The 10,921-nt window shown below is 37.0% G+C and overlaps 1 protein-coding gene across 1 annotated transcript; it reads left to right on the forward strand.

Moving 5' to 3' along the window:
* The first annotated feature begins 3,613 nt into the window (after positions 1-3,613).
* On the forward strand, positions 3,614-4,789 carry LOC145737337 (uncharacterized). Its single transcript, XM_081991976.1, has 2 exons — positions 3,614-4,153; positions 4,352-4,789. The coding sequence occupies exons 1-2, from the start codon at positions 3,614-3,616 to the stop codon at positions 4,787-4,789; spliced, it is 978 nt and encodes a 325-aa protein (XP_081848102.1).
* The last annotated feature ends 6,132 nt before the right edge of the window (positions 4,790-10,921 follow it).

A 10,921-nucleotide genomic window follows, 5' to 3' on the forward strand; every position in this document is an offset into this window, starting at 1 on the left:
TTTTCTGTCAAAATATTGACTCGCACCTCATTTTAAAGGAAATTTCACGTAGTTTCAAGAAATGACTGACAAATGGCGTTCTAGGCCGCCATATTGAATTTTCTGTCAAAATATTGACTTGCACCTCATTTTAAAGGAAATTTCACGTAGTTTCAAGAAATGACTGACAAAATGACGTTCTAGGCCGCCATTTTGAATTTTCTGTCAAAATATTGACTTGCACCTCATATTAAAGGAAATTTCAGGTAGTTTCAAGAAATGACAGACAAATGGCGTTCTAGGCCGCCATTTTGAATTTTCTGTCAAAATATTGACTTGCACCTCATTTTAATGGAAATTTCGCGTAATTCCAAGAAATGACAGAAAATATGGCGTTCCATGCCGCCATTTTGAATTTTCTGTCAAAATATTGACTTGCACCTCATTTTAATGGAAATTTCACGTAGTTTCAAGAAATAACTGACAAAATGACGTTCAAGGCCGCCATATTGAATTTTCTGTCAAAATATTGACTTGCCCCTCATTTTAAAGGAAATTTTGCGTAGTTTCAAGAAATGACTGACAAAATGACGTTCTAGACCGCCATTTTGAATTTTCTGTCAAAATATTTACTTGTCCGCTAGAGGGCGTCAAAGTTGCTTCACCATAAAATCGCACATTTTTAGACACTCGCTGCTTTGAATCTAAATTACTCCCTTATTTGACAAGATACGTCAAAATGTCATAGAAAACAAAAGATAGAGCAGATTTCAAGCTTTTCAAAAATATCCCCACATGAGTTGATTGATAATACCGTTTGGCCGCTAGAGGGCGGCAAAGTTGCTTCACCATAAAATCGCATATTTTTAGACACCCGCTGCTTTCACCCTAATTTACTCCCTTACTTGACAAGATACGTCAAAATGTCATAGAAAACAAAAGATAGAGCAGATTTCAAGCTTCTCAAAAATATCCCCACATGAGTTAATTGGTCATACCGTGCGGCCGCTAGAGGGCGTCAAAGTTTCTTCACTAAAAAATCACAAATTTTGTGACACTCGCTGCTTTGAATCTAAATTACTCCCTTATTTGACAAGATACGTCAAAATGTCATAGAAAACAAAAGATAGAGTAGATTTCAAGCTTTCCAAAAATATAGTGCGATAAAACAACTTTAAATGAAAATTTCTGCTGTAATTGTTTATTGAATTTAAACATAACTTTGATACATTTTTTCATATTTCTCCTTTGACTTGGCAGGCAACAAGCCAGATACCACGTTTGCGGCAGCTTCTTCAATATCTGACGGAAGTTCTTCAGACATGTTCATAACGAAATGCACTTTTAAAAATTTGTGACTGACACTGTTAAATTGTCGCTTAAGTGATATGTGGAAACAAATGGCCACCATAGCAACAACACCAAAACAGTACAGCGTAGATGACAAGATTTAAGGGTAACAAATAACTACCCGTAGCAAGCATATTATACGAGACGTTCCTAAATAGTTCACATTGCACAAAATATGAATTTTTTTCTTACTTTACGCTGCTTCTGATGGTCGTAGATAAAATGTTGTACATCACCCGTGGGGTATGGCAAATTAACGTACTCCCACTCGTGACTATAAAAATGCTCATACTCCACTAGTAATGTAAATAACTATAATTACATTCCTGAAAAAATTCGAAATCTCCCACGCAAACAAATTCAAACTACACTAAAAACATATTTAATATGGACATTTTTTTCATGTGATATAGGAAACTGTAAATAATTATATAAATCTAATAAAATTTTTCTTATTCTAGGGTTTAGACACTTAAAATACTTCACTCATCTGCACTTTGTATTTTAATATGTGTTCCATCTATACATCCTAACACTTTTGGAAACCCGCCCGTATTATGAAACTTGGTTCCAATTTGTATAGCTTCATGATCATTTGGCATTGTTACATATCTTGGTCTAAGTCTTGCTATAGCATTAGTAACTTTTTTCACAATTCTGGAAACCGTTGTTTGATGATAAAGTCACCTATACTTATTTGGTGACCACCACACGCATACAACCGAAGTGTTGATAGTAGTTGATTTATTGGTGACACACTATTGTTTCTAAAAATGTATAATTATGTTGAAAATTAAACCAAAAACACAAAACCACAAATTACATTTTATCTAAAGAATTCATCAATAGGACTCACAAGTCATTATTATGTTTCAATTCCGGCTCAATTTCGGTAAGTAAATCCAAACAGGTCGTTTTGGTGAGTCTAAAAAAAGCCAAATTGTCCAGGTGGTCAAAATAATTACTTCGATCGTAAGTTTGTCTAGGAAATCCAAAGTTAAGTATATCTGTATCTGTAGAGTGGGGAGGGTGAGTGTAATCCACAGCACTTAGACCACATGTGACCCATTGTACATCCTCCCGAGTTGTCACCGTTCATCCTGCCTCTCCCAGGAAGATGGACGGCAGGTGTAGGCCAAGACTCACCGAACACACACACTCTTTTTTTGGCGATAACTCCGGACACTCGCATAAGACATGCCCGACAGTTTCATCTTCCTGTTCACACATCCTGCATAGAGGTGTGTCCACTAGCCCCATAGTATGGAGGTGTTTCTTTAGTTGACAGTGGCCAGTCAGAAATCCTACTGTTAAACGTAGGTTTTTCCTGGTCATCGCCAAATATTTCTTCGGCGCCAGCTTCCCAGGGTGATCCTGGCAAGACTGCATCCTTTGATTCCATCCTATCTCTTTAGGGATTGAGCATGGGTTTCGCAATTGTCGAAGTCATCAGGCCGTAGGAGTCACTAAGTCCTAAAATTGGCTAAATCATTTAGACCAATCAGTCTCATGTCATTTATTTTAAAAACATTGGAAAAACTGGTGGACAGACATATAAGGGATGGTGTTTTAGTTAATAGACCACTACACCACGACCAATATGCGTACACAACAGGCAAGTCAACAGAAACAGCGCTTTTCCAGGTTGTACATCGACTGGAACAAGGCCTGGAAAACAAAGAGATAACATTGGGTGCCTTCTTGGATATAGAAGGTGCTTTTGATAATACCTCTTTTAAATCAATCTTCACGGCAGCCAAAGAAAGAGGACTTGACCTGCTGCAGGTGGATCAAGGGCATGCTCAAAAACAGATTGGTACATTCTTCACTCATGGGTGAAAGTCTTTCAGTGCAAGTAGCTGGAGGATGTCCCCAGGGTGGTAACCTATCGCTTATCCTATGGAACCTTGTCGTTGACGGACTGCTCAATAAGCTGAGCAGGGAAGGCTTCCATGTTAATGGATATGCCGACGACATAGTTATCATGGTGAAAGGGAAGTTCACAAGTACAATACGGGAAAGGATGCAGATGGCCCTAAATACTGTAGCAAGATGGACTGCAAGTGAAGGGCTGAATATAAGCCCCACAAAAGCCACCATCGTCTCATTTACCAGAAGGAAAAAATTGGATGGAATTGGACCAATTTTTCTTCATGGTGAAGAGTTAACATTCAAGGGAGAGGTTAAGTATTTAGGAGTCATCCTAGACTCAAAACTAACCTGGAACCAGCATCTGGAAAAAGTCATAAACAAATCGGTAACCACATTTGCAATGGTTAGATGAATGTATGGAAAAACATGGGGTCTCAGACCTGGTATGGTGCACTGGGTGTACACCAGGGTGATCAGACCAGCAATAACTTACGCAGCTGTAAGCTGGTGGCCAAAAGTCATGCAAAACACTGCGATACACAAACTAGAGAGGATTCAACGAATGGCCTGTCTAGGCATAACTGGTGCAATAAGAACCACTCCTACTGCGAGCATGGAAACTATATTAGACCTGCCTCCACTGGACCTAATAATTTTAGGGGAGGCAAGATGTGCTTACCAAAGGCTCCGGGACTTGATTGACCTGCCGGGGAACATAACAACGACAGGTACAACATCAATTTGGAACACAGTAAGGGATCCAATTCTTGAAATGAGATCGGATTACATGTGTCCTAAATATCACATTCAGAGGAAATTTGAGGTAATACTGGATCAAAAATTCTGGGTAAATAATGCGAAAAAACTGACCCAGGACTGTCTAATATGGTTCACAGATGGATCTAAACAGGAAAGGGGAAGTGGTGCAGGAGTTTATGGCGAGAGACCTAAGGTAAGCATCAGCATACCACTAGGAAAACACGCCACAGTTTTTCAAACGGAAATATATGCTCTGTTATGGTGCATAGAAGAAAACATTAGAAGGACTTACAAAAATAAGCAAATTCTAATAATAACTGATAGCCAGGCGGCCTTGTAAGCACTGCTTACGTGCAAAACATCGTCAAGACTGGTAGATGAGTGTCTACAGAGAATTACGGAACTGGCAGAACGTAACAGGGTAAAACTTGTATGGGTACCAGGTCACTCAGGCATTCCTGGAAATGAAAAAGCAGATGAACTTGCCAGGCAAGGCTCAAATGCAAACATGATTGGACCAGAACCATCTGTAGGCATACCTAGATGCTCAACAAGACGGGTCACTGGAGAATGGATCAACACAAAACACCTGGAACGCTGGAAGACGTACCCAGGAAATAAGCATGGGAAGCAAGCTATTGCAGGACCAAATAAAAATAAGGCTCAAGAACTGCTAAAGTACAGCAGGAAAGAACTGAAAGACCTAACAGCGCTTCTCACAGGGCATGGACCTGTGAGACAACACCTGTTCACCATGAAACTATTCGATGATAACCTGGACTGCAGACTATGCGAGGAGGAAATCGAAACGTTTGAACACATCATATGAGAATGTGAAGCACTTGGTCAAAGGCGACAAACAATCTTCGGGAAAACTAAGTTAGTACTGAAAGAGATACAAAGAGCACCAAGCAAGGACCTTCTTCACCTCGTACGGGAAACAGGGATAATGGACTGGTGTAACTAAAGTACCACAAACATGGGGACAGTACAATAAGCCATTAGGCTTACGTGCTATCTGGAGCTGACAGCCGACAGACCCATGGAAAAAGAAAAAAAAAAAAAAAAGTTTGTCTAGGAAATCCAAAGTTAAGTATATCTGTATCTGTAGAGTGGGGAGGGTGAGTGTAATCCACAGCACTTAGACCACATGTGATCCATTGTACATCCTCCCGAGTTGTCACCGTTCATCCTGCCTCTCCCAGGAAGATGGACAGGTCACTAGGGGACATCTCTTTTATGTCGGCAGGTGTAGGCCAAGACTCACCGAACACACACACTCTTTTATTGGCGATAACTCCGGACACTCGCATAAGACATGCCCGACAGTTTCATCTTCCTGTTCACACATCCTGCATAGAGGTATCCTACTGTTAAACGTAGGTTTTTCCTGGTCATCGCCAAATATTTCTTCGGCGCCAGCTTCCCAGGGTGATCCTGGCAAGACTGCATCCTTTGATTCCATCCTATCTCTTTAGGGATTGAGCATGGGTTTCGCAATTGTCGAAGTCATCAGGCCGTAGGTGTCACTAAGTCCTAAAATTTCTAGTCCAGCCGCTTCCCTGCCTAAAGTGTCGGCAATGCGATTACCTTTGCTCCTATCTACCGAGGCGTTAGCTAAATCTTGATGGCACTCTAGGACTAGCCCTGAGGAAACACGTTGTCTGTTCCCAGTTCCGTTTGAACCACTGTTACGTACTGTCCGTGGGCCTAGTTACACTAGTAGACCGATTCCGATCGCTTAATAGCTCCATTTGCACTTGGTGCACATTTTGTGGTTAATGTGGGTGCGTGACCTGATGAGTTATCAGGTGCCGTAGTCACGTGATTCGTTTCGATTTTTGTCGGGGAAGCGTCGGTTTGTGGTCGTGTGTTTCTTTGTGTCAGGTGCCATGTGGCCTATTTAATCACCCCACTTTGTGATATCGGTCCTTTTACCACTACAGCACCCGAATTGCCGACATCTGACCTAGGTTCTAAGCGTTGTGGCACGTGTGTGACTTAACATTTTTTAAACCTGGATCATCTTTTCGACTAGAGATCTAAGTGTTTTCCCGACCAAAGATCTAAACTTTCAGTCGGGGATTGAATAAACCTAACCGGGACTGCTCCGTCCAGAGTTTTCCGGACCAACCCACGTGTTGAAAAAGCCGACCAGCAGCCACAGAGTTTAAGAAGGTCAGAGCCTCAGTCAGAATTGAGCCACCAGGTCAATTCCTTACTTGATTTAATTTAATTTTTATTTTTTAGTTAATATTAGTTTGCTTTAAACAGCTTCAACACTTGTCATTGCCTCTGGTCATCTTTTTGGGTTGCCGGAACAAGTGTTGAAGCTGTTTGTTCGTTTTCCCTGGTGTTCTGCTGTTTTCTGTCTTAGGTACCTGTCACCAGTCTCTGGACCCCATTCCCTACCTGAGAATCAGCGGTGGCCACTGCTGACTACTGGGAAGGGGATACTGGAGGTTCCAGGACCCAAACATCGTCCTTAAAAACTGGTAAGGGCAGTTAGAGACCAGTTTGGCACTGGGAAAACTTTTCCTGTTTTCATTATTTTTTAATTCAGTTTCATCAATTATTTTTAAAATTCTTTCCTTTTGTTTCAATATTTTGGATTGGCAACTTTGTGAATTTTGTTAATATTTGTAAATTGTTAATTGTAAACGTTGTAGATTTTCTTTTGTAATATACCCTTGTACATGGCATAAAGGTCAGTTTTGATTTCCTGCAACATACAGGGTGGTCCAGTTTTAAATGTCAATAATTCACCATTCGATTGCCCATCAAAAAATAAGTTGACATGCATTATGTCATTTTTGTAAAAAATACTTCCTAAGAAAGTCCAAAATTTCAGTTCAAAAAAATCGTTTCTTTGTCATAACTGTCAGACCTTTGACGCAAATTTTGCCCAAATTTGGAACAAGTATTAAATATAATTAATACTCATTACGTGATGTTATTGAAAAAAAAATTGATCGGTTTTCACTTTCAATGGTCTGAGATTATAACAAAAAACAACGATTTTTCCGAATTTTAGAGGGCTGTATGTCTCTTAGTCTGAAGTCTTTTAAAAAAGACGAAAAAACATGTCAACTTATTTTTTGAAGGAGAATCCACTTCTGGCAGATTTACTTTTATAAAATGATATTTTGCTGCCCGGATATCCCTCTTTTCTTGGGTTTTAAAACGTCATAACTCAGTTATCTCGTAAAAAGAATTTTTGAATCAAAATTTTACAGCAGATACATCTTTCCTTAAATTGAAGACGAAAATTAAAAAAACTGTAATTTTTGTGAAATATCCAGTCAGCGTAGAAAATAGAGTGCCACTGAACAAGTTTGACAAACCGTCATTCACATCACATAATGAGCATTCCTCGGATCATTCATTTCATAAGTACTTGATGAAAATTTAATCAAAATTGCTCCAACGGTCTGACAGTTATAGCAAAAAATAGCTATTTATGTAAAAATGAAAAAAAAAATGAAATAAAAATAATATAAATAAAATTATATTTAATAATAATAATAATATAATAATAATAATATATTATTTATATATATATAATTTTTTTTAATTATATATATTTTTTTTTTTTTTTTATTTTTATTTTTTTTTTATTTTATTTTTTTTTTATTTGTTTTTTTTTTTATTTTTTTTTTTTATTTTTTTTTTATTTTTTATTTTATTTATTTTATTTTTTTTTTTTTTATATTTTTTTTGTTTTTTTTTTATTTTATTTATTTATTTATTTTTTTTTTTTTTTATTTATTTTTTTTTTTTTTATTTATTTTTTTTATTTATTTTTTTTTTTTATTTTTATTTTTTTTATATTATTATTTATTATATTTAATGTTTTTTTTTCTTTATCGATTTTGTGTAACGAATGAATGTTTGAATGAGTTACACAATAAGACATTTTCGAAACGTGTTGCATACATAATTTTTTCTAATTTTGACCAAAAAGCTGTGAAAACCATCTTTTAAAGTGATTTAACACAAATATTCACTTCACATAGCACTGTTACACCCAATTGTTGGCAACGTTGGCAACACCGCATATAGAGGGCGTGCTGACCAATGCCAAGCGTCGTCACTAAAGTTCCTAGCTTTCATTGTTTTTTTTTAACTTAAGTAAAACTAACGTTTTTCTTGCCAGTTTAATTGGAAATAAACCCCAGTGTGTACAGTGAGACTTTTACTTCGAGTATCCGCATCGCAACCTTGTTGGCCTTCGAACCTACTCGTGAGGGAAAATACTGCTGCCCCTTAAGCAAAAGGTTTAAAACCCCCGCGTACACAAGTGAGGAGCCCACTCGGATCCTCCCTAACAAATTGGCGCCCAACTTTGGAGCCATCAAGAAGAGTTTTGCGAAGAAAGAAGAAAGTTTGCCGTTTCAAGTTCTACCTGTGGTGTGACGTCCATTTTGTCTCCCGAAGACGCCAGTGTTACTCAAGTGAGTTGTTCCGGTTCCAGCTGCTTCCTACTTTACCGATCAAGCCAGCCGACAACGCCACCTCTCGCCAGTGATAAGTATCTTTCCTGGAAGTGACACCGAAATTGACTTTTGAGCTTATTTTTGACACACGACGCTCCAAACTGACAAGTTGAATTGTCCAACGTCTTTCATCTGTCATCTGTCATTAATCAATTTGATTTGTTTTGTTTACTGTGTTGTGTTTGAACTTAGTTATATTTCTTTTTGTTTCTAATTCCATTTACCTTAATTACCGTTTTGTTAGGTAATAGTATTTTTGGGAGTTTTAAGCTGTCAATGTCTGTTTTGATTGTCAAATGAGTTATAGAACTTTGTTCTTTGTTATTATTAGAGTCCGGATTTCTAGAAATTTAGCTTTTTGTAAATAATAAAAGCAACCAACTTTTGACATCTAATGTGAACGATTTATACAAAAACACGTCATTTGACAGATTTTGTTCATGCTTTTTTTGCTTTTTTCTTCTTTTTGTGCTTATTTTAGTTTTTTGTGCTTATTTACTGCTATTTTTGTATGGTTTAACTAGTTTTCAAGTTTTTAAAAATAAACTAATAACTGCTTTGACAGAAAAACGCAGGAGTTTTGACGTACACTTATTGGTTCTGTAACGTCGCACAGTAGGCCATTGGGCCAAGTGGTAATATTGACTTTTGCTGTATTTAAACGACAAAAACATGCTGCAAAATGTATAAGTATCAATTTACAAATTTAAACTGACCAAAAAATTTCCAAATGCTCCTAAAGTAGTCTAAAAAAAATTAAAAATATTCCAAAACTCTAAAGAAGCTCTAAAATGCCTTACAAAAGCTTACAAAACAGACTAGAAGCTTCCAAAAGCTTTTAGAACACTAACAAATGCTTTTCAATTTATCTAAAAGCTCTCAAAATATTTCAAGACAGTCTTGAAGTCAGCTTCCGTATACTTCTAGAGCAGTAACAGCTTCAAACGTCTACAAGGTTTCAAATGCCTTAGAACCTTCAAGGATCTTGAAACTGTCCAAACACCTTGCAAATGCTCCTAAATTAGTCTAAAAAGGTTTTAAAACACTGGAGAAACTGCAAAATGCTTCTCAAGCAGTCTAAAGCATTCCAAATAGTCTTCAACTAGTCTAGAAGCTCTCAAAAAGTTTCAAGGCAATCTAAAAGCTTCCGCATGCTTCAAGAGCAATTTAAAAGCTTCCAAAAGTTCAAAGTAAAATGTCTTAAAAGCAGTCCAGAAACTTCAATGCTCCGAAAGTAGTCTAAAAAGATTTCAAAACATTACAGAACCTCCAAAGCATTCGGAAGTCTTTTAAAACAGTCTAGAAGCTTCCAAAAAATCCTAGAACCCTGTAAGAGTTTCCAAATGCCTCTAAAGCCCTCCAGAACTTTCAATATGCTCTTTACAGTTCAAAAACCTTCCAAATTATAATCTTCCGTATGCTTCTAAAGCAGTTTGAAAACTTTTAGAAGTTGAACTCAAAAATAGTAAAAAAAATTGTATCTCTGAAAGAGTTTTTGCTTTTTTAAAGCTTTTTTACAGATTTTTATGCATTTTTGGAGGAAAATGATTTTGCTTTTTAAGCGCTTTTTTTCACAATTTTAGTGCTTTTTAATCCGGACTCTAGTTATTATCCTTAATAAACAGATTTAATAGTGGTGTCAGAAGTGGGATACCAACAATGAGCGAAATACCTTCCAAACTTCTTCAAGCTCTATTAGTACAAACAGCCGCCACAAACGTTCCAACGCCGGCAGCTGGTGATGCATCTGAATTCAGTACATTCTCCCGATCATCAAGCAAACCCCCGAACTTTTCTATGGACCAATACCGTTCCTCTGAAGAACCAATAATACAAGATTATTTTAAGCGGTTTGATTGGGCGTTGCAACTATCTAGAATACCTGATGATGAACATGGTAATTATGCACGAGTTTACATGGGTGCAGAACTAAATAATGTGATACAATTTCTAATCAGTCCCCGTTCTGCTGAAAGTCTTTCATACACAGAAATTAAATCGATTCTTATTGAACATTTTGATCGAAGTAAAAATAAATACGCTGAAAGTATCAAATTTAGACAAATTATCCAACAAGAAAATGAAACTGTTGCACAGTACGTTCTCCGTTTAAGGAAAGGTGCGATCGTGCGAAATGCGTGATGAGATTATTGCAAAGAATCCAGACAACTTTTCAGATGCTTACAAAATCGTACACGTCCTGGAAGCTACACATTTCACTGCAAACGAAGTGAAACCACCAACATATGTACCTATATCAGAACCAACTAACAAGTTAGGATTTACAAATCCATCTTTTCTCAAGATAAAAGCAAGAAAAGAAAGAAGAAAAAAATATGAAGGAAGCAAAAAAATAGAAAAAATAGGAATATAAGAAACGAAATCTAAACAGAAAATTGAAAAGAAGAATCAGAACGAAAATAGGGCTAAATAGAAAAGAATAATAAAAAAACAAAGAAGGAGAA

Source organism: Ips typographus, linkage group LG13, assembly GCF_016097725.1.
Source record: "Ips typographus isolate SLU linkage group LG13, UJ_Ityp_2.0, whole genome shotgun sequence".
NCBI lineage: Eukaryota > Metazoa > Arthropoda > Insecta > Coleoptera > Curculionidae > Ips > Ips typographus.